Source organism: Camelus dromedarius, chromosome 15 (assembly GCF_036321535.1).
Source record: "Camelus dromedarius isolate mCamDro1 chromosome 15, mCamDro1.pat, whole genome shotgun sequence".
Classification (NCBI taxonomy): Eukaryota; Metazoa; Chordata; class Mammalia; order Artiodactyla; family Camelidae; genus Camelus; species Camelus dromedarius.
This window is the reverse complement of record NC_087450.1, coordinates 33682507-33707233: the sequence shown is the minus strand read 5'-3', so window position 1 is coordinate 33707233 and position 24727 is coordinate 33682507. Positions and strand designations below refer to the sequence as shown.

Below are 24727 nucleotides of genomic sequence, written 5' to 3'. Positions count from 1 at the left end.
TTTAGGGTGGGTCTGGAGAGAGGGACAGGGACAAGTCCAGTTTTTTCAGGTATTTTAAATACTGGTCTTGAGAGATTACTCAGACAAAAGAAGAATAATGTATGTGGGAGGTGTTACAGCATAAGTGGAGAGCTTACAAATTAAATGTTTGTTTTAATTGCTGTTTTGAAAACACTTTACAACCTTTAGGTACTGTTGAAAGTATATTTTATTGCATAAAAAAATAAATACAAACTGAGCATTTTTTTCTGTCCCTGGGCTGTCATAGGAGGGACAAGAAGACATGGGCTCAATATTGATGTGAACAACAGTAAAGCAAGATTTTGGTAAAATTCTCATAGATGGCAGGTATCAGGCATCTATGTCCACCAAATGGAGACTATTCGTTTTGAATGCTAACAAGATTTAAGGACCCCCTTTAGTATTTTTTTTAAGTAGTCTAATTAACCCCCTGGCAATTTTTTTTGACTATTGTGAATGTGATTTTGGATTGTTAAGGTCACTTTAGAAGGAAAAAATACAGGATCACATAACACCGCCACTTCTACCCAGTTTCCTTCTTTACTTTCTACCTCCTTCCCAAAAGTACACACTTATAAATCCTATCCCCTTTATGTTGAGTTATATATTCTTCAGTGAAAGACTTAAACATTGCACTTTAAGGAGGATGCAAGTAGTACTGTATTTGACAGTTTCTGTTCTTTACATGTTTGCTGGTGTCTGATTTTGCAGGACCCTCGCGTTAGAAGTCACATGTCTCGCCAGGCCATGCAGGGGATGCCGGTCCGAAACACTGGGAGCCCCAAGTCTGCAGTGAAGACCCGCCAAGCTTTCTTCCTTCACACTACATATTTCACAAAATTTGCTCGTCAGGTCTGCAAAAATACCCTCCGGCTGCGGCAGGCAGCAAGACGGCCGTTTGTTCCTATTAATTATGCTGCCATTAGGGCAGAATGTAAGATGCTTTTAAATTCTTAACCTTATATGTTGTGCTTCTGACCATTTCCCTCTTTCCCTTTCTCTCTCTCTCTCTCTCTGTTTTTTTGTTTTTGTTTTTGTTTGCAATAAACATAAGTTTTTGTGTACAGCCTTTTATTTGATTTATTTTTTTAACATTGTTTTGTCTGCTGCCACTTGTGTCATGCCAACCTGAAAAGAAAACGTTAAACTTACGCAATCTTTATGAAAAAGTTAGTGCTCAGCAAAAGATTGGTGGGAGGTGATCCTATCCAGTGGGGTTTTGTGATGAAACTGCCTAAAAACCCTTACTGAGGAGGCAATTTTACCTATAAGGTAGAATAAAATTTGCCAGTTTACACTAATGAGAAATTGTATGTCTTTGTAAACCTGTCAATTTCCCTCAAACCTTTTATAATTATACGACATTATCAAAATTCACAATGTTTCATAAGAAATTAGAAGATTTAGCAAATTATAAGTGAATTTTAAAGTCTTTTGGGTAAATTTTCTGAAAATACACATTTACTTTTTACAGGCTGGTGTCCAGATTTGTGGTTGAGCATTCCTTCTATTTGTCCAATTTGGTTTCCATTTCATAAATCATATACCAAGTATATTACCACATAACATTTACATGACTTTATTACTCTCATTTTCAGCACATTCAGTCTTGCTTATGTTTTTTGGTTTTTTTTTTTTTTTATTGTTGTTAGAACAAAGGTCATATGTACCAGTGAATTGTAGGTTGTTCTGTTATTACCATGTACCCCTAAATGTGTCCCTAATCTGTGTGTGAGCTCTGATTCTAGTCTTGCTACTTTTAGTTACATTCCTGGTTGGCATGTTAGAGCCATGCAACTTTTTTCCCTAAAGGATGAGAAAACTTGCTGTCTGGCCTAACAGGAAATCTTAAAGACATTCAGTAGATATTTTATCTGTGAGATAAGAAATTTCTTATTATGAGATGTTCCATTTTGATTTAAAGAGGGTATCTGTAGAAGGAGTGATGATGATTCAAAAGGGTTTTTTGTTCCTAAAGATAATTTTCAGCAAAACAGTTGGAAGGCTTTAAAACTTACAGATAAAAGCTTTACAAGAAGAAGAAAATTGCTTTGTAAAGGGAGTGGAAATTGGAAGTAATCTCTTCATTCCTTGGAGGGGAAATTTAGCTACATTAGACTCATGTGTATTTGAGAACTTAGATGTATATTGAGGGTTTTTTTGCTAGCATTTCTGAATTCATGGGTTTATGTTATTATCACTTTCTTTCCACTTTAAGAAACTGGAAAATATTTATATCCATCTAAACTGCTCAGTTGATTTAAAACACATACTTTCTTATATAGTTTTGTAAGTATAAAGAATAATAAAACGTATGAGAAAGAAGATGAATGAAATTCTTCCATTAAAATTGGTCAGGATTCAGGATCATCTTTTGTGAAAAGAAATCATCACCAACTAAATTGGCTTCTGAGGAAGCTCCTGTTTCCCATTAAGCCTCTGTTAATTTCTCAGTTAATTTCTAAATTATCCTTATTTCAGTTGTTCTTCAATGAAGTATATTCTTCTGTCACCTCATTTAAACTTTTCTCAATTGAAAGGTCACGTTACTGAAAAAGGGTCAAGATTAAATTACCAGTATTTCTACAAACGTATAGCTATAATGATAAAAGAACAGAGTCATTTGTTGTGATGCGATTCAAGGAGCATATTTTATTTTGTATTTAGCTTCACTGGTCAAGTTACATATAGAATCAGGGTCTCAGAATAATTTTACCTTGAAATTTAAAATTATAAAATTTCAGCAGCCACCTACTCAGTACCTTCTCCACTGGCAAGCAACTAATGAATTCTTCCTAACATCTAATTGCTTCGTGCATTATCTTCTCCCATCTTTTATGTACCTTACAACTTCTGTAGCAGATTCCTTGATCTTGGCTTGTTAGCAGGATTAGGTGTTAATAATAACATATCTGTACACAACCATGTTTATGGTCCAGTGGGAGGGTAAAGCTGTATTTTTGAGTAAACTTTCCTTAGTTTCTCAAAGGCAGTGGTGACCCTGTCCCTCCCTAAAAATTTAAGAATCAATATGCTGCAGTATGAATGCACTTTCAGGTCAGGTGAAAGTTTGTAATTCTAAAGATATTGATGGATCAGGATCTCCAATTAATGCTTTTAAAATAATTCTTCATAATACTGGGAAAGGGAAATAGTTTTCCCTGTGAACTTGAGACTCTTCTTATAAGTCCTGTAGAAGTTGACCCCTTCCGTGGCTTCTGGCCTTGGCAGCACCATCACAACCAATATCATAGCCAGAGTTTGTGGGGTGACAGACTGCGTAAGAGTGAAGAAGTGGGGAGCTGAGGAGATACATTCTCAATTACAAGAGGGCGAGCATAACCACAGCCTTGAGTTCTTGACTTACAAGTTAATCCTTGTTTAGAAGATTTTTTTTTTTTTTTGCTTGTTACAGCAGCACTCTCTGGCCTTTATTTTCATTAAGAAGCTAGTATTAAGGAATATATTATAGTGACAGGAGAATCTTGTTTGCATATCCATAAAGTATCGCGAAGAAAATGTAAGAAGTAATATCTGTGGGAAGGGAAACTGGGAGTCTGAGGCCAAGAGGTGGGAAGGAGACTTTCCACTTTTCATTCTTTTAAACTTTTTCAATTTTGAGTCATGGGAATAAATTTCCTATTAAACAATAATATATAGTATGTCCAAAATGTGTGTGTGTATATATATACACACACACATATATATGATTTTCAAAACCGAATCCCCAAATACCTATTTAATAATAATACCTTTATACATGAATGTATAAATCCACGCTAGACATTGCTAACGTCAGTATAGTGCCTGAGCCAGTTCTACCACATAGATAATGCCTATGAAAAATGGATTGCTAGACCAAAAGCCAAAGCACTGCATAAAGAAAGGTTCCATGTCCTTGACAAGATTTGCAGACCAACAGCATAGTTGTATCGATTCAGACAGCCTGCCTCTTTTCCCCCTTGACACCCCTCCCCTCAGTAAAAGAGCCATGATGTTATGATATTGGTATTTCTCCGTTGTTACTGTCATCTGACATGACTAGTGAGTTACTGAGTGAATTGTCAGAGGTCTGTAAAATCACCCAGCGCCCGGTGAGCACAGGGTTTCTATTTGACACTCAGGATCTAGAGACTTAGGTTAAGTAGAAGTAGGTATGTTAGCAGCATTCCATAGATGAAGCATAAGTGCCCAGAGAAGTGGATCCAAATGAGTTACCTGCCAGCTCTGTAGCTTGCATGGGTAATTAAGTGGTTTCTGAGTTGATAACACACCAGACTTGAATGACAGCACCATTCCCCAGTATGAACTTCAAGAGACACCTAGAGCCCTTTTTTCAGTTTGAAGATGCTAATTTACCTTCAGAAGTGTCCCAAGGGCTCATATTCAGAAGAAATTTGTTAAATATTTTGAGTTTTTCCAGAGATTTCTCAGCAAAAGTTACTACTAATAATCCTATAAAGTTTTGTGGAAATTTAATTTCTACAATTAGGAGAAAACACTTTTGGCTTATTTATTTTGGTAGTTTATTATTTTAATAAAATTTGTTTTTGAATGGATACTTTAGATTTTCCTAAAGGTACAAAAGCAGTTACAAATCTCAGTGCCATTCTCATTCCTGTCTTTTTCAGAGGTAGCCATTGTCATCAGTGTCTAAGTATCTAGAGACATTGTGTCTAACAAAGTAGGTGCATTTTTTTCTTGTACCATTGTTAATGTCTACATTGTTCTGCACTCTGCCTTCCTTCCTTAACATATGCTGGAAGCCATTCCATACCAGTATAGTAAGAGCTTCCTCCTTTTATATCAGCTGCATAATAATCTATTTTATACTTGAGCCAGTTCCCCTATTTAAAAAACTTCTTAGGTTGTTTACAGTCATTTTCTATTATAAGTAATGTTACAACAAATATTCTTCTACAGATATCATTTCAGACTGATGTGTGAAATGTGCATGTAGTTTACAGGATAGATTCCTAAAAGTAAGACATCTGGGTCAAGCAACATGCATTTTGAATTTTGATAGTCACTACCCAGTTGCCCTCAGAAAACCAGTTTACACTCCTACCACAAGTGCCTGTTTCTCTAGAACTTTGTCAGCAGTGTTATCCATCTCTGAAACCCTTAACTAGTTGACAGGTGACATGTAAGTTATATTAGCTTGCATTTTGAATGGGGTAGACATGTTTGCATATATTTGAAAACCATTTGTATTTCCTTTTTTGTAAACTGTTTTGCCCAGGCCTGTTTTCTATTAGAAGTCTTACTGACTTGTGGGGACTTTTTATATTTTAAGAAAGTTAACTCTTGATCTGTGATGCAGATGCTCCCCTATATTGTCTTTGATTTTGTTTATGACATATTTCCCAAGCAGATTTTTTTTAAGTAGTTGAATTTATTTCTCTCTCTCTCTTTTTTAATTGCACTTGGGTTTTGTGTCTTGTTTAGAAATACCTAATTCCTATGAGAAAATTCTGTGGATAGTTTTACTTTGATAGCAATTTTGAAGGCCCATGTGAGGTATTTTTGTGAATTTTAATTCATTGTGGGGTTTTTTTTGTAGGTTTTCTAATACTTCTAATACTTTTAATACTTCTAAAACATTTTAGAAAGAGGGTCATGAGTTGCAAAAAAAATATAACTTTTTCCAGATTTACCTCAAGGAGGTGTAAATCACCCTCTAGGAAGCCAGGGAAATGTGCCTTATGCTCAGTCAGGGGGTTTGAGTGACATGAAGATGCTCTCCCTCTCTGGGTGGAGTTTGATTCCTTCTGGCTTTTGGGGCATTTCTCAGGTTGCTTTCTTTATCTATGTTTTTAATGCATACTAATGATCTCTGTTTAAGTAAGTCAAATGAATAATCTGAAAGCAAGGACTGACGGCAAAGCGGTACCAGTAGCCTGGTCTTGAGTGCAGCCGAGATTCTATTTTTAGCCTGCTCAAGTATGGACGTGATCATCCTATATTTATGATCATTACTTCCGGACAGAAGCTATTTCTTCTCTTTATATCCAGTAAAATCGCTGAATGGATGCATTTTTTAATGTTAAACACTGACCAGGTAGTCTTAACACCCACCTTTCATCCTCATTTATTCATAGTTGAGACTGATAATTCTTGCCACCAACTACTTCCTTTAAAATATAATGAGAATTGATAAAACATGGATCCTTCTAAGGAGCTTTGATCTCCCACTTAGATCCTGTGTAAATTGTCCCTTGGAACATTGCATAATTAATCTATTAATTTAGTGAGAAATTAAAAGCAGATTAATTTAAAGAGAAATGTCTTTGGGTATTGTGTTGGTGACCCCTTTGACGGGTTTGTTGATTATTGTCAAGGTGACAGTCACGTGGGAGTCCATCACTTGAAACAACAGTGGCAGTTTTCCTTTGGGCCTTATAAACTGGATTAAGGAAGAAAGTTAATCTTACTACTAGTAACACAGTAAAGGTTTTTTCCCAAAACATTGAAGAAATGCCAAGATGATGCATTCAAGCTCTATTTTATTAACATGTTTTCTCTTATCCTCTTCCTAAGTAGAACTTGAATTTTAGGTGAATTAGTAATGTTAGGAAGGAATTATTTAGTATTAACTCACAGTGAATTGACAGGGATTCAGCATTCAGGGTTTGGGCTGCTGTTTGTTTGTTTAGATTACTCCTCCAAAATTGGCTTATTACATACCCTCCTGTATTGTCCCTCTTACTCAACAATAGGTGAAAAGCTTCATATCATAGTAATCTTTTTTTCCCCTCAAAGGAAATCAGCTGAATAGGAGGAAAAGAAATTGGACCATTTATAGTTGTCAGTGGTTGCATAATAATTAGCTAGTGCTTGGAATACATATTCAGATTCATATTATTTAAAGCTCCCTGCAGCATGTTGTCTATTTCAATATTGTAAAATGCTACTTTCCCACCTTTTTCTGTTTAATAGTTACTAGAAAAGAGTTTGCTTGATGAAAGAGAACTAGAGCTTATGAAAAAGTTAATTTTTAATTTTTAATTATTTGAGATTCCAAATTGAATTGTACATTTTAATGCTAATAGTGCAGAGAATTCCTATGAATGTCAAAGGAAATTTCCTATATGTAGGCCTAAAAATGTGGACTCAGCCACAGAAAACCTGTAGGACATTTTTGTCAAAAATTTGAAGGTGGGGAAAAGGCATAAACAAAGCAGAATCACATCTGCTAAAGCTACTCTGTTAAGCTTTATGACAGTATCTGCAAATTTTAAAAATACATCAATGCACTCTTTTTTGTGGTTTCAAACTGTATAACTTACCTGTTTGGTATGCGAGGCCACCACGTTCCACATCTACTCTTCCATCCTAATGACAGCTAATTAAAACACAGAGTGTTTGTGTTGTGTGCTTTATTTTTCTCTGTCTGAAATGTATTATGGTAGGGTATGTGGAATGTGATGTGAAATTTTATTAACTAATACCCATCACAATATCATTCTGACCATCGGATGAAATAGTGTCTGCATACATGTAAACTTTCAAATCTCAGTGCTAATGACATCGTAATAGGATATGAAGGATGGAAAACTACTGATGAAACCAAATGGTCCATTTTTACCTGTGAGAAGCTCTCACCTAATGGAACTGAGTTTAATCAAGATACATGCAGACTCCTCAGTGGAGAGGACCTCCCTCTAGGTCAGGGATGGACAACTGTGCTGCCTTTGTCTTCATGCCAGATTAACCTTACATTAGGACTGGTTCCACCTCATACTTTGTGAAAGTTTTTCTACTTTCATACAGAAACAGCATGGCTAGAAAGGAAGCATATTTCCACTGTTTTACACACGCAGAAAGAAAGAATGTGTGTGTAAGATGGGACTTTAAAGGGAGGATTCTTCAGGTAAAATCCCGTTCAGTAATTTGGAACCAGAACTGGAAATGGCTTTCTCAAGCCCCAAAGGGAATTATGGAGGAATCTGGTGGATCTTTTGCACTGTTTTCCACTTGCACATTTTATTTCTGTGCTGTGTGTAGTGTAGGCAGAGAAATCGGCCTCATTGGTTGTCTCCATGTTTCTCTTTCTCCTCAGATGCAGACAGACATGCGGAACTATCTGGAAGTCCACTGAAAAGCAAAAGCACTAGGAAACCTTTGGCATGTATCATTGGGTATTTAGGTGGGTATTTTCTAATAGAGGAAAAACTCAACGATTTCTGTATCTTGTGATTGGCTACTCAATACTGGCATACCTAAATTAAATGCAAGCCTTTCAAATGGCTGAAACTGGATGCCTTAATATGTATAGTCAATTTATTTCAGAAACGTTTAATTACCAAATCACACACGCAACATGCAGTGTTACTGATGTTTACTTTTTCCAAGAAAAATCATTGAATAAAAATGTAAAGTATCTATGGATATAAATGCAGATTAAGCAAAAAGAGGAAAATAAGAATTACTAAATTATTAGAGGGTGAATATTCTTTTTTTTCTGTTGAAGTATAATTGACTTACAATGTTATATTAGTTTCAGATGTACCACGTAGTGATTCGAAATTCATACACATTATGAGGTAATCACCACAATAATTCTAATTATCATCTGTCATCATTCCAAGTTATTAAAAATTAAGGATGAATATTCTTAATATTTTGATTAGGTCATTCCACTATTTCAAGCCCTCCTCACACCTTCCCTTAAACAGAGGAGGATCACTTTATTTACTTTTTTTTTTAAGAGATGAAACTGGTTTTTAACCCACCTTTAAAAAATATTTATAGTATTGATGTGCCAATTAAGGTTACTTTGAAAGGGCAGCATTAGTATTGCTTTCTGGTTTTTATCATGTTATTTAACTTAGAAGTCACCAAAGATGAATGTTCCATTTACACTTTGATATATCATAATTAAGAACAGCAAAAAAAAATTACTAGGCAATACCCCCTGCTTTTTTGGGCAAAATTTTAAGATAAATAATTTACACAATAATGGTTTCTAAAATGGTTCCTACTATACCTAGAAGCTATAATGACATGTTTTTGTGCTTCTAATAGTCTTGCTTTTTCATCTTCTCCGTAAAAGTGAAATGTTCTCAGAGTTGCATTGAACCTTATTACTCTGCCAGAAAGATTTATACTTATGAAGTGTTTAGACTTTAGACATCCACTCTTTTAAAAATCAAAGGGTAGGCTTAAACTTGGTGTATTATCTGGTCCTCACCAGAGCATCCTAGAAGTCAGAGGCTCACAGCTCTCTTTGATGTTACTTCGCCACATTATTTCCTGTTTTATTCCTCAGGGCCTAAAGAGCTGCTTCAGTATCTCCCGAAAATATCACATGGTTAAATCATAGGCACAACCTAGGTCATGGTGATCAAGTCTTTGAAGTTTGCTATCTGTCTTCCCTTGCAGGCTCTAAGCCTAGAGGCCCCTACCACCTTGCAAGGAAAAGTTTCTGATCATAAGAAATAGAATATACCATTGCGTATCAGTCAGCATTTCCGTAGGAAATTATGTGTTCCTCCTGTGGGCGAAGTGGTCTCTGTCCCTACCAGATAAGCCCACAGCTGTGCTGTCCTTACTAGCTGAGCCACACCCCTATACATCTGTCTGAGTATTTATTATGTATAAGAACTACACTAAGTGATTTGGGGAACACCAAGATGAATATGACCTTGCCCTTAAAATCTTAGTCTAGTGGAGAAAGCACACAGGTAAGGACAGTTGAGCAAAGGATTAGATCCTGTAGAAGAATCACAAGTAGTAAGTATTGGACATTTGGAGAAAGGGGCAGTTATTTCTGATGAGCGTTAGGGCAGCCTATGTGAAGAAAGTAATCTCAGCCTTGAAAGATATGTAGTATTTGAATAGATAGAAAAATAGAAAAAGAGTATTTTACCCCTTAATGAGGCCAAGAGAACTATATAGACAAAGACTCCTTGAGTCCAAGGACCTGAGAACAGGGTAAGATAAGGTGGGTTATCTGATCTGATGGAGTGTAGAGATTAGTGGTTGTAATGAAATATGAGGTTGGCAAACCTTCAATACCATGTCAGGGGCGGAGGCGAATCCAGCACTGTATTTTGGTTAGTACCTCATCCATTCCTAAATTTTGGATGTTGACCAGACAAAGATGGAGTAATTCTAACACTCCTAATGGCTCTTTGTAAATTTCAGTAAATAAGGCTGATATCCTGGCCCTCACCTGAGAAGACAGCGTGGCTTGTACATGGTTGGCATGCTGGATGGTGTCTCAGAATCAGTGAAAAGGTTTAGCTTTAGAGAGAGGTTGCCTAGTATTAGTAATAGGCTGAGGTCTTTAAATCCAGTTTCTTGAGCGTTGCCATTTCTGTCCAGCTGCTGTATCCAAAAAGTGCAAGTAGTTCTGGGCTGTGTGACTGACAGCAACATACTCGACACAAGCACAGACATACCACATGCACGTTGCAGTTTTGTGATATATCCTCAACCAAAGCTTTTCTCCTGCTACCTCTTAACTCTAGTATTTGGAGTTTGGTGTCAGATTTCTTCCAGAGCAAACTGTTCTGGGCTGGGAGTGACTGACCCTGGTTGTATATCTTGGCCACAGAGCCGGAGGAGGAATCCTGGTTTTTCACAAAGCTCTCACACCCGAGACGTGCAGCACACTATGTTCCTGGTTTGAAAGAGCACAGAGGTAGTTTTCTCCTAGGCTACCTCTCCAGATAACCTTTGGATTTCTAATTCTGTGAAGAGTCAGATGCCTTATTCCCTTAGTAAATCTCGTGTTTAAGTGACCTTCTGAAGTGGCTCCCCCTGCCCCACCACTCCTCACAACGTGAAGCTCAGAGCTCCAGCTAGCAGGGCCAGAACCAGCTCCCTTTTGATAAATAAAGCCAAAGTAATAGCACTTGAAGTTGATTCATTATGCGAGTCCTTGGGAAAAAAGGCTGGGTCATAAGGAACTGGCTCTCAGCTCATCAAGAAATAAGATGTGTGCCTATTAGCCAACGTAAGTGCACACAGATTTTTAATACCATGTTCTGAGTTGAGAAACCTTTTCTCCCCCCCATCAGAGATTCATCCTTCGAAGAAACCTAATGTAATTCGATCGACACCAAGCCTGCAAACCCCAACTACCAAGCGGATGCTAACCACCCCGAATCACACGTCTCTGAGCATTTTGGGGAAAAGAAACTACAGTCATCACAATGGCCTGGATGGTATGTAAGCCCAGGAGTTCTGGGGGCTGATCCCATGGGCCAGGGCCTCTCTGCCTTTGCCCTCTCCAGAGTGTCATCTGCCACGTCCCGGAACGTGTAACAGACAGGTTCTACCCCCTGGTTGAACTATCTATGTGGAAAGAGGGTAAGAGGGGAGGCTGCCTACCGTGTGCCACAGTGAAGACACCTTGCCAAGTGATATTTCTCCATCTCAGAAGGGACTTTTTTGCTCACATGTCCTGTTAGGAGGCTTGTTGGGAAATGAAAGCCTGTATTTAGCAGGCTGTCTCTGCTGGGTAACAATGCTCTTGCTGTGATGCACACTCGCTGCTCACTTATGTTTTCTTGAGCAGAAGGGATTATTTCGCCTTGTGTCTGAGACAGCAGTGCTGTCTGGGGGCTCTTCAGTGTTCTGCGGACCATTCTGAATTTGGCGTTTGTCCCTTACTTCTTCCACCTTATAAATTTTCTTAATTGCTCGAGAGTACTACAAGTCATGAAAAGAATTGCCTGGGTGATGTCCTAAATACAGAAATAATAATTTGTTTGAAATGGAAAAACTGAGAAATACCACTTCTTATCCAAAGTACTTCTCTTAGGCCTGGCCATATAATGACTCTCCAGGTGGAACTGAATTATCTTCCCATTTGGACTGTAAACACAAGCATAATAAATCATCCAGGATATATATATTGTTCATTTCAAGAGTTCTGGAGTTCGAATCTGTCTTGATTGTTTAAATTTTGGCATTTATAAAAAAAATGTTGGCATTTATTTATGAATAAAGCTCTCTCCAGGCTTTTCATGTCTTACGGAACTCTAAATTCCCTCAGTGACAGTATATTATTTATCATGAGGCCTTAGAGTAAGGATGTGGAATAGACGTTCTAGTAATAATTTCCCATGGTTGTTTTCCTTCAGTATGACTTCTGATGGTCATGGCAATGTCAAAATGAATAAAGAATTGAGGGTGAAGAGTTTAGTTTGCATTTAAAGATATCAATGTGTTATAGATACGGCTTTCAAGAATTTAGCTACACAATAGTCTTGCAGAAATAATTCCTTGCTAATGAGAACATCGGTCATCTCTGCCACAGTAATATGCCTGATATCTAGACAGCAGAAGTCCAAGAAAGGATTGTGTCAAAACGAGATTAGATTTCTTTCCAGCTTTTCCTTGCCCTCAGTGTGAGATCTTTGGATTCAGGCTTAAATGGAATCAGGAATCTTTCTTTTCCATCTTATAACACCCTGGGCTTTCTAGGTTTATAGTCCTACTGCAGAACGCATAAAGTAAATTCTGGTTTATTTGAGATATGTGTATGTTCGTTGTGGTAAAAAGACCCCTCCGTGACTGATGTTGGAATAGCGGCTTTCTAGTACCTTTCTCTGCTCACGCCCGGTGATGACGGTCATTCTGGACCTCAGCCCGAGCCCTGCATTGCAGCTCCTGTTGCTCTTTCTTTGTGTCACAGGCACCTGTCTCTTTGGGATTTCTAAAAAAAATGCCACTCTGTAGTGTTCCCTCTCTAGGGCTCTTTGTCCCATTTCCTTCTGAATGAATGCTGTTGCCAGGGCATTGCTCCTCTGCTGTGAGCAGGAGGAATGGACAGGGCACACAACAAACTCCTGGTGTTAGGTTGACTGAGATGTTCAGCCTTGTTGAGGCTAAGACAGTCTCGTTTCCTGAAGAGACCAAGCTGTTGAAACACTTTATTCCTCAAGACCCATTGATCTTTGCTCTCCTGTCGTGGTACCAGGAGGAAGGCTGATAACATGAGCCTTACTGCCTTATCTTACCTGATTCACAGGACAGAAGGTTCCAGGGCAGGGAGTTTAACTGTTTTGCAGAACACTGTATCTCTACCGCCCAGCATAGTGCTTGGAACTGGGTAGCTGCGCAATAAATGTTGAATACGTGAAAGTGATTGAGAAAAATGAGACCTAGAGAGGTGAATTAAATGTTCCCAAGTTACCAGATACCATATAAATGGGTTGGGACTCCCATTCAGGTGTGACTGATTTCAGGCTCTGCTCTTTTAACCACTGTTATAAATGAGATTGTGGCTCTCAAATGCACTGTATTAGTCAGCAAAGTAGAAACTACATTAAGTTATTTTAACAGCTCATTTGATATAAGAAGTCAATGTGACAGGTATTGGAGGACAGAATAAGTAAACAGGGGACATGGGCCTGGGGCAGGGGGAGAGGGAGACGGACAGAAGCAACCACCATCCCTAGAGCTGGGAGACCAAAAGGAAGAAGTCGGGGTAATCACAGCTAGAATCAAGGAGGGGCCCCAGGGAGCTGGGTCTCAGACCCTTGAGGAAAGGGCTGCTCTGTCAGTGCTGGCATCTCTCAGGAGGTGTGATGAGGCTGCTTCCGGGGGTGTGAAGTAAAGCTGGGAACTGAAACCAACTGCTGCAGCTACCTGGGGTGACACCCACAGGACAGGGAAGGTGCTAGTCTCTTCTCCTCCAGCCTCCCAGGTGCCTTCTAGCACCCCCTACTGGTGTAACAGGGAGCTGGATGGATGGCAGAGAGTCCCAGCCCCACCCAGCATCACAAAGCTGAGTTTAGCTGAATGGATGTGGAGCTGAGAGGCAGGAGTGTAACAGAAACACACACTTTAGAAAATGTCTCCATTTTTGTATTCTCAGTGGACCTTTTCCTTGGGATAACTGGTCTGTTTCTTATTTCCTCAGGATATAGGATCCTAACTAACCTGGGTTTCCAAGGTGAACTCAAGTACTACAGAAAACTTTAGGCTAATAGTGAGTTTTCATGGGAGAGTTAATACCATTAAATATTGGAATTGATAGATACAAATTCATGGGAAGGCTTTGCCCTGTGTGATCCAATAATACAATCAGTTAGCACTGCTATGGTATTATGAGCATGTCAGACAGATGAGTGCACCACACAGGATGTTGATGGGCAGAACTAATTTAAGTGGAAACAAAACCTGATTGTATTGAAATATCCAGGTCTCTCAGCTTTAGGGCCTCCTGTCCCTTTCTCAGATCCCTACCCCCTTCACTTACCCTCCATTTTCAGTTGGAGGTTCTTGACGATGAGAAAAGAGTTTCTGAATTTCTGCTAGTAGAAAGGATTTTACCTGACACTTAAACACACACACATACACAAACAAAAAACAGTGGACAGCTTCGTATTACCTTCTGAAAGTCACTGTCTTTCACCTGGCCCTGGCCCTGTAAAGGCCCTGATGTGACTGGGAGTCAGGCCTCTGTGTCCTCTTAACCCATGGCACCCAGCCACACACAGACCACTGTCGACTGTCCTAAAGGAACTTACATTCCAAGGATGAAAAGGAAATCTGCATACATAAGAAGCCTCATTATTTGGAGTCAGTAGTGATAGAAGACTGAAGTTTCAAAATGTAGACCTACCCAGATCTGTCAGCACCCCTGCACTTCAGTCTCTCCCGTCAGGCTGTTGGTCCCGTGCAGTGCCCCATGCCATCGTGGTGCTTTCCAAATTCTGTCTTCTTCTCTGACTGACACATACTTTGATGACATTCTTATTGCCAGCAAACCAAGAAGCTACCACATTTGGCTGACTTGGTTTACTCCAAGTGACTATGAGGAGAGAAGGCCCTGAGATCAGTTGGGATACAAGAGGTGTTACTTTCCATATCTGAGAGCCCAAAAGAGGGGGCAGCAGGGGAGATGGGATTTGTGCCATGGAAAAAAGAACATCTGAGTGTTTGGAGTCAGATGGGATTACTTGCTGACTTCTCTGATTATATCCTGTGTGGTTTTGGGTCAATTGCTTGTTTGTTTTTTTTCCTCCTCTATAAAGTACAGATTTCATTTGCCTTAACAGAGTTGCTATAATGATTAAAAATTTTCACCTACTCTGTATCACTTGATCTTCCAAACACTTTATGAGGTAGATGTTATAACCTGAATTTTAATAGTGAAAAAAGCCAAAGCTCAAAGAGGTGAGGGGATTTGCCCAAAGTCACACTGCTAGCAAGTAGCAGAGATGAGACTTACAATACGAATCTAGATTAATAAGGACCCCAGATTTGTGTGTTGAGTGCAGCATGTACATGGGAGATGTTTCTGTTTTCTTTGTGTCAGAGATGTGCTTGTGTTTGTACACTTAGAGAGTAATGTAGAGGTAAATTTTCTTTGCTCCATCCATGAAGTATAAGCCATTATTGTCTAATAAAAGCTGTTGCCTCCACCTCCTGCCTCTGTGAAGCTCCTCTGCCAATATCATACCACTTTCTTGTTCTGGAACTTGGGGGCACAGGAGCTATATTAGTCAGAGAGAGGGGAGAAAAAAGAGAAAAATCACAGAATCACCTAAAGGTGAAATGTGCTTAAGTTAAATTATGTGATAGTCCCAGCATTGACTCTGACACATAGGTGTTCATTAAGTGTTAAAATTCCATCCCTTCCTTTAAAGAAAAGCTATTATTAAAGTTGTATTTTGAAAATTGTTAAGATATCAGCCAAAGTTTTTGTAGTTATATGTGAATTGCATATAAATAAAATGCCAATACGTTCCCTATAACTACATTTCTTTCTTACCTAAAGAAATGATCTCTAAAAAAATCACTCATAAAAATCACACAAATGCTCGAAGGTAAATGGGTATGTTTCAAGGTATAGTTGCATATTAGAAGGGCCCAGTGTCTATAAATGAAATTTTCCTCGTTTAAGTCATTTCAACGAGTATTAAAAACAAAATTAGTTTTATGAAGAGTGTTCATTTAGCTTCCTGTAGGTTCCTGTAATTAGAGGCCCTGCAGCAAAGGGGATGGAACTTCATGATCCTGACAGTGAAATCTCTTTCAGAGTGAAGGCTGAGTCAGAAGAGACTCCAGAGAGGGGAGGAGCAGATGGGCTGTTTAAGCATCTCCCATCCTCTCCTGACTCCGTAAGGAGGTGCCCTGGGATCCCCTCAGTGTCAGATGCTTGATTTTAGTCAGTCAGCAGATCTCCAAATTCCACTGCACAGGGACAAGGGGACTTCCAACTGTATCTCCATCTTTATCAAATGGGGGACCTTTGAGGACAGCTCCTGCTGTGTAGTGATACAAACCAAGGGAGCATCGACTGGAAGTGCTCTTAGCCTTCCTCTGAGGCGCGTGGCTTTTGTTCCAGGGGTGCTATGGAAGCAGGCCTCAGTGTGTCAGGAAAACCAAAGCAACGGGCTCAGAAGAGAGGTGAATTTTCTGTAGGACAGAGTTAGGGCATCTGAGCCAAGGAGGTTGATGAATTGTACTGTAAACTTCTTTTTAATCTGCTCTCCTCTGGCTTATTTCCCCTGGGGTTACGTGAGTACACTGTAGATCTAGTTATTTTTCTTATTTGTTTTCTGCACTGAGTAATATCATTTCTCAATGTCGTTATACCATGAAAAGGATATCTGATGTGGATGCCTCTTAGTATAATATTATGATCTGAGGTGTGAAGGCTGTCCTTTTGATGACTTGTTTCTGAAATCAATGATTCAACAGCTCCCACTGTTTGCATCCAACCCCGAGAAATGGGTGGTGGTGAGGGCCGTTGTACCAGTGAGAGAGCTCTGGGAATGCATCTATTGTCTTCACAAATCCCAATAAAAATAGATTGCCAGGAGCAGCTGATGGCACTGCCAGGCCTGCTGAGGCCCAGGCTGCCTTCTGTCAAAATTTTTATGTCACTTTAAAAGACCATGATTTTTTTTTTCGAATCTTCTAAAACACTTTTAATGGAAGAACATTGAGTGCCCCTAGACTCACCTCCGGTCTCCTTGTCTCAAGGTGTAATGTGATAACCTGCTTAAATATATCTAAATGCCTTCTAGTTTTTTTTTTTTCTTTTCAGTTTTTATAATGGATCATTATGGCCCCAGAGTTTATTGAATGTGAAGCAGTTATAGGAAATTGCCTCATGTATCTGGAGAGTGTGCGGACTGCTGAAGTATTACCTGAGGGCAGGGGAGGTCCTCTCACTCTGCGAAGCCATAGGGTGGGGCTTGTAGAGGAAGACAGACCCGAGTGCATTAGGCACGAATAGTCAATAACTTGGGGTTTTGGCATATTCTGGAAGGATGCCACATTGACCACCCCTGGGACCACAGTGGGGTTTATTAATAAGTATCACAGTTTCTCCCAGGGAATACTTTTGTCCTTGTCCCCGAGGAAAATGCTAGTGTGTGAACTTGTAAGAGGTCTAGATCTCAGACCCTCTCAGCAGTATGGAGGTATTAGAAGAGTGACTAAAGTCCAGGGTAGTTACTCAAGGCTCCTCAGCTGTGAGAGCCAGCCATGGCCTCCTCAGTTAAGTGTCTCTGTTTACCTGCAAGGGCCATTACAGGAAGCCTTTCCAACCAGCCGCTTCCTACGCACGCCTACTCTCGGTGACACGTAGAGGCTGCATGTCGGAGAAGGTGAGCCTCTGACTTGAGAGCTGGGTCCCAGGGTTTTTAGGGGGAGGGTAGATGCTTGAGGAAGGATAGGGAGAAGGACAGCAGAGGGAGGGAACTGTTTCCCTGAGAAACAGCTCTTCCTTAGCCAAGGTTTGACTCACTCATCCAAAGTGCAGGCCTATATCTGAGGAAGCCATTGGGACATCAGTACTAGATCTTGATGCCCCAGGGAAGTAAAGACCAAGTCCAGAAACCGAAGGAGTCAGTCATCCTCCTGTGCAGTCTCGCTGGGTCCCAGTGAGGAAGTGAGGAGAAGGCTTCTGAATCTGCAGAGCCCCAGGGCAATGGAAATGGAAGGATTTGTCACAGCCTCGTTGATCTGGGGACTCCCGCTGGGTTCATTTTTAAGCTTCCCAGCCTAGCTCGTTATTTTAATTCAATGTTTCCTGTTTTCCCTTCCAGATAACTGAGCACTCTTTAAGCTCAGAAAACGTCTGAGTTATAATCTATGTATTTTCCTCCCTCAACCAAATACTTATTTTTATCAGTGACTGTTTACATATCCATGAATATGAAAAGTAATTAATGTAAAATTGAGGAGCAAACTTGAAGGCAACTTTGTTAGGTGGAGCTTCTGAAGGAAAATATCCGAGAAGACTTTCCATGCTGGTCTGATTGCAGCTTCACTGAGTGCCTGCACGACCCCTCTGGGGCAGTGAGTGCGCACGCTGACAGTGAGTCCTGGGGAAATAGGGCTAATTGTATTTAAGGCATCTGGGACCAGACAGTCAGCAGAAGAAAGGATAGAGATATTAGCTATTGGACCTCCTGCATTGCTCTTTTAATTTTCTTGTTTCTCCTGTTTTCTTTCTCTGTGTCTTTTTACTCTACTTTTTGGGAGACATTCTCAACTTTATATTCCAACCACATTTGTATGATTTCTCCCTTTAGTCCGTGAATTTTAACTTCGTGTAATTTTGAAATTCTGTTGTTGGGCTTATATGTAGTTAGAATTTTTATGTCTTTTTGACCATTTGTATCACTTTGAAGTGATGCTTTTTATTTTGTTACTCCTCCCTGTATTTTTTTAAATTGAAGTATAGTTTTTTTTTTTCAATAGATTTGGCTTTCTTGAGTATATAGTCTGTTATTACTTGTTTAACTGCTTTCCAGGCTCCAAAATCCTGATGGTGGTTTTTCCCTGGGTTTTAGGAGGGAAGGGAATCACTCAGACACCAGTAGCTAGAAACTTAAAAATTTTGGTTTTCATTGCGTCCAGAATCTCCAAGTCCATGGACTTTGAAATACTTCTGAATAGTCGAACCAAAAGGGAAAAGTTTGTTTAAAAAGAAAATATATATACATATATATCTATAAATGCTTATGGATCAGGATTAGTATAGACAAAAGCAGCAAATGTAGATGGATACATTTGAGAATTTATTTATAAGCATAAAGGGAAATGATTTGGGCTATGTTATTTAGGAAGGAGACCTAAGAATGGGCACAGGTCTTTTCCTGGGGCCCTCTGCCATGCTGGGGGCCCTTCAGTGTGGCTTTGGGTTCCTTGCTGCAAAAAAATGCAGCAGAGCTGAGGACGAGCAGTGGAGAGTGGAGGTGGTGCCAGGGCAGGAAGTAAGCACTGGGATTCTTCAGCCCGGAGTGCAGAGAGGTGACATAGCTCCACTTAACACCATGGCCAGTGTGGAGAAGGCAGGTGTGAACCTGGACGCCAGATCCTGAGCTGCTGGGAGGAGAGGGTTGCTTTTGAACCCAGAGCAGGTAAGTTTAGCACAAATAGAAGAAAGCGCAGTTTACTGTGGCAGGTCAGAAACTTGGGAAACTTACAAGTGACTCTTCTGGCAGATGGTGTAATTCCATATGGGGTTGGACAAATGAATGACAGAGCAGCCCCCCAACACACACACACAAAGGCTTCTAAGAGATACTAGAAATACTGACAGACACAGAAGCCTTAATTTAGACACTGAAGAGGACAGTATGCTCTTAGTGGGATGGATGGAGAATGGGGCAGGCTTGGAGTAGTAGGAAAACCTTTACCTGAAGGAAGAAGATCTGGGTTCAAATTCTGATTCCTCAACTCACCACCCACTCACCTTGAGCAAGTCCCTAACCTTTCTGACCCTCACAAGTTTCTGATGAAAGTTAAATGAGGCAGTTCCATAACCTATCAATAAAGCAAAAGTTAGCCTAGTCCTAAACTGAATTATCTGGGTTTTAATTTAACACATATTTGCCCTGTCAAATACCAGGCTGTGTGCATGTATCTCCCCTATTCTAGAAAGGCTCATGAAGTGAAGGCGCAGCTCTGCTCTATCCTGCAGACCTTCCTCAGGATGGCGGGAGGCTGTGAAGGTGAGCATCCCTGTGCCTCTCTTGGCTGTGGAGTGGCGTGCGTGATGGGAGAGAGGACCTGAGCGCTGCCTTGGCCCGAGCACCTGGTCCCATCTCAGCAGACACCCCCCACTTCCCTCCTAGCCACTTTCCTAATGACCAACCACAAGTTTTCACAACCTGCTGTGTAATATCAGATGGTGACGGTGTCATTTGCCAACCACTTCTCCTTTCTCATTTACTTGTTTCTACTGAGAATCTGCCGGTGCCCAGCTCTGGGTCAGGGAGAGGTAAAGGTTTGGGGGGAGGTGGAGTGGGTGGGCATGAGGGGCACTGTGACACTGTGGGTATTTGAGGTCACTCCACTCCTACAGAAAAATGTGTGCCTAGCCTCTGAGTGCCCACATCATTATGATTCATTATGGTGACCTCAGACCGGGGTGTGCCTTCTCCAGGCCAGTTGTGTTCTGCATTCCTTAGCATCCGGACAGGGAAGTTCCATGATGTTGCTCTGATAAGCGTGGAAGCACTTGCCTGGTATGCTGTGGTCCCTTGCCAGTGACTGCTAAACCTGCCCATCCAAATCCCAGCTTTTAAGAGACTTCAGTGTCATTCACGTATTTTCTTGGCCTCAATTAAACTTTCCTTTGGTCCAGCCTTAAACTATATTGCAAGCTTTTATTTGAATTAGTGCCCCACCTCCTTTTCTTGAAGGTTGTGATGGTGGTGGTGGGCTAGTAGATCGCATCCTTCCTCTCACCTTGCCTTCACCATCGGAACTTGTTTAACTTCAACGCTGTTTCTTTCCTTTTCCAGAACTCACATGCTGCGTGTCAGACTGAGCTGTCCCTATTTAATCCTATAATCCAAGACTTGCTACACTGTCCTGCTGATGTTCACAGCTGTGCCTGGGAAGGAGGCAACCCCATCCCCCGTCCATTTCAGTGGGAGACCTCTGTGTGCACCCCACGGAGACTTGATGGGGCAAGGAAAGAAATTGTGGGAGTGCACGTCCCCAGAACTGCATCTCCATGTGTGAATCAGTGTCACCTTGCTTTCCTCTCGGAGACCTCGCTGCCCCAGAGAGGGACCTGCCTGGGGAGTCGAGGGGGTAGGGGAGCCACTGCGTGTCCCCTCTCCTCCCGAGCTCTGCACCCAGGCACCGCGGCTCCTGGGGCAGTGGAGCTGCTGCGTGCCCAGCTGTGTCACATGTCAGCTGTGTGAGTGTGTACAGGAGGGACATGGCATCCTTCTGAATGGATTTTTCTTAAGACATGTGCCAGTGTTTATGCGGTTCATGATACTCCCTCGTCCTTGCTGTTACTGTCACTCGGCTTTTCCTCAGTAGACTTCACACTTATTTTTTTTAATGGGGAAATTTTGTCCTTCACCCTCTGCATCCTGTATTTGACCCCCTACCTCCACCCCACCAAGGTACAGAATGACCTATGGTTCTGACAAAAGATAAGAAAATTGTCTTTGGTAAGCTTGTGAACTCTTTGTATCATCTGTATTGTGTCGTTGGAGAGAGACTGGGGTTCCGCTTGGTCCCAGACAGCTCCAGCAAGAGCAGGTGTGAAGCTGGGTCAAGTGTGTATATCACTGTGACCAGCCACTGGGTACCGCCCTGTTCCTTCGCAGCCAAGCCAGCTGATGAGGAGCTGCAGCCAGACTGGTCCTTCTACGAGTCTCATCCACCAGGTTGATGTTAAGCAGATGGAGTCTGTTTGGCTTAGAAGGGTGAAGTGGGAGAACTGTGTCTGCAGGTGAGTCTGTGTGTATGACACCATGAGCCCCCTGCCACCCTTCCAGCCAAAACGTTTCTGTGAGCACATGTGCCTGGGCCCCGGGAGACCTGCCTGCCCCCGGTTTCCACCAGCCCGGGCGCTTCCTGTCTGCCCTCAGCTACGGCCCTTGTGCAGGCATCACAGGCTGGCTGCTCTGCGCTCAGTGCACACAGCAGGGATAGGAATGACTTAGTGCCCCACTGGCTCCCCGAGCAGATGTGAGTCTGGCCACTCCTCTGCCTCTGTTTGCAGGGACAGGCTGCGGGGCACAGGTTCACAGCAGCGTGAAAGGTAATTGAAGTCTGGCCTCCCAGCTGTCCCTGGGGTCTGCAGCTGGGAGGCAGCTGGGTGGCTATACTAGATGCCCCAGATGGCTAGGTGGTTGCAAGACAGAGTGGCTCCAACTGAGTTGACTGTCCCTCCACCCCAGACAGAGGGAGGTACTCCTAAAATGGCAATGACACTCAAAATGTCTAGGTCCTCGGAGGCGGGGTTCAGCTTAGCAGAGAGGATGTGATGTGTGATGACTGAAGGTGACGCTCGTGGCTTGAGCTGCCTTTTTCTTTTCCAGTGTTGCGGTCATCGTGGCTTCTCCTCTCAAGAGGGGTTGGTTCTCATCTTAGGCTTTTGCAGGGTGACCCCAGGGATGTTCTCACCACTGCCAACTCTTGGAGCTGCTCTGGGTCTTGGCTTAGGGCCCCATGGTGGGCCTGTGTCAGAGGTGCTCAGTGAGCCGGGTCGGGTGGCAGGCACTGCCCTCAGGGGCCCCTATAGAAAAAACCCCGGGAGATGGGGCAGCTGGCTCTCACGTCATACGCCACATGCCACGTTCTCCTCTAAAGAAAGAGACGCAGCCAAGCTGTCTCCCTGGGCCCTGCCCTGGATCTGTTGTGCACACAGACGTAGGTGGAATGTTCCCTCACCCTTTCGCTTTCCTCTCCTGACCCACCTGCAACGGTGACTGGTGGTCATAGAAACAATTAGCCACCCGTGACTCTGCTGCCTACTTTTTAGGGGAGGCCCTCCTGACCCAGGCCAGGAGATTTGGAGACCAGGGCCAGGCCGGGGCTGAGGGGAGAACAGGGAGGCCCAGCCTAGCTCCAGTTCAAGTTTGGCTGTGGGACAAGTGGGCTCATTTTGAGCCACATGTACCAAGGCAGCTCTCCTTCACCTTGTAGTCAAAGCTCCTGGGTCTGCAGCCCCGTCCTCCTACGGAGAGGATGTTGATTAAGATCTTACGCTCTCACTTCATCTCTGGGAAGTGCCCCAGCCCTGAACCTCCAGGGAATGGAGGAAGGGCGCCAAGGAGCCTCTGATATTTGCCTTTGTTTTCTGAGCAGTTGGCGCTAAGAGGATTTCCCAGCCACCTCCTTTCTGGGGGCTACGGGGTCACCATCGTGGGTGTCAGTGGAGTGTCACCGCTGTGAACAGTGAGCTTGCTAGGTGACACGCAGAGCCTGTCTGCATGGCCCGAAGCACACATGCCCAGTGGTGCTGTGCTGAGCCTGGTCTGTGCTCTCTTGGATGAGGACACAGATGCCTGCAAGTCATCTTCCCTCTCCTTCTGCATCATCACCCACACACCCCTGATTTCCTAGAGGTGGTGCAAGGGAGGAGGACACACTGGCTTTTTCCGCACGCCTCTCACAATTCTACCTTGTCCACAGTCCAGCTTCTGTCAGTCAGCGTCCAATCAGGAAAACAACCAGTCTATATATTTAAAACACAGGAGTTTTTAATCCAGTGAATTGTTTAACACAGAAACAAGAAGAGTTGAGATGCCAAACCGGGGCATGAAGGGCAGCTTGGAGATGGGGAGCAACAGCTGTTGGGACATGGGACAGGACATGTTACCAGATCCTGGGGGACCAGGGCCACTGAGCAGGGCCTGGGACCACAGAGGACCTATCTGGTGGGAGCTGGAGCCACGAGGAGGCATGATCCCCTGCCAGAAATATCCCCCTGGGCAGAGTGAGGAGAAATAGCCTGGCTTCTCCCTTCCTCATGCCCTCCAGATTTCTGCAGGAGCCTTGTTAGCTAAACCGAGCTGGAAGCCTGCAGGCCTGGGAGCCTGGGACAGGCAACCTGCAGCAGTCAGCCCCCCCACCCCACCCCAACCGCTCAGAGCAGAGCAGGGGAGGGCGAGGGGCTGATCAGAGGGTAAGCAGGCCCAGGATGTGCATGGCCTCGGTCCAATCTATGTCATGTCCAAGTCTGGTGTTAATGCCCATGGTGTCCTATGACCCCAGTAAGGATAAGTGGAGGAGCTGCCCCCTGGAGTTTTTATAGATTCTCTTTCACTCTGCCTAGAGAGGAAAGTGCTTTTGGCCGGGTTGGGGTGGGGGAGCTTTATTCTTAACAGTTGTCCAAGTTATCCTTTGGGGGAATTCAGCCCTTTAGCATCCCCACCTCACCATTCCCCTCAGGAAAGCTGTGTCCCAGTTTTCTGCCCACCCCTCCCCATTCCTCTTCCCCCAACCCCTGGCTTTCCCTGCCAGAGAACACCAACCCAGACCATGCATCAGTGGTCATGAGTGTTTCCCCAGGGTAATTCATTCAAAGCGTGGTATTACGGCGTGGACCATCTGTCTGTAAGTAGTCGCCATCTACTAATCAATTTGTATTGTGTTTCCAATAAATTTCTGGAACTCCTGCCTGGTTTTATGCTGTCCTTTACTGGGACAGTGGCTCTGATGCAGGGCTCAGTGCAGGTATGCTCCCAGCCCCCAGTGTCAGGTGCTCCTTCCCCTGCGCCATGTAGCTCTGAGGTCAGGCTGTTTAGTCTGATGTTACCCCGGCCACACAGAGATGCTCAGAGGCCTTTCCCCAGACACAAGGTCTGCACTTTCTTCTGCTGTGTCATAAGCCACATCCTGAGGACATGGAGGTTTCATGAGGCCAGGTCACCCCAGTAGGTGGCTTTTGACCCTGTATCCCCGAGGTCTGGAGGTATGAGGAGCAACAGGCAGACTTTCGCCATCAACCACTCTTGCCTGCTGTCCC

At 42.6% G+C, this 24727-nt stretch overlaps 1 protein-coding gene across 10 annotated transcripts in view; it reads left to right on the top strand.

Moving 5' to 3' along the window:
- MTA3 (metastasis associated 1 family member 3) overlaps positions 1-21432 on the top strand; it is a 135989-nt gene extending 114557 nt beyond the window's left edge. For 6 of the 10 annotated variants that reach the window (XM_064494539.1, XM_031466921.2, XM_064494540.1 and 3 more), the window contains 4 exons: positions 733-955; positions 8084-8170; positions 11049-11195; positions 20754-21432. In XM_064494539.1, the coding sequence (XP_064350609.1) occupies positions 733-955; positions 8084-8170; positions 11049-11195; positions 20754-20779 (483 nt within the window). In that variant the 3' untranslated portion in view covers positions 20780-21432. Of the gene's footprint in view, positions 1-732; positions 1086-8083; positions 8171-11048; positions 11196-19884; positions 20228-20753 lie in introns of those variants that run through there. The other 4 variants (XR_010384205.1, XR_010384206.1, XM_064494541.1 and 1 more) reach the window with 4 other exon arrangements.
- Positions 21433-24727: the final 3295 nt, after the last annotated feature.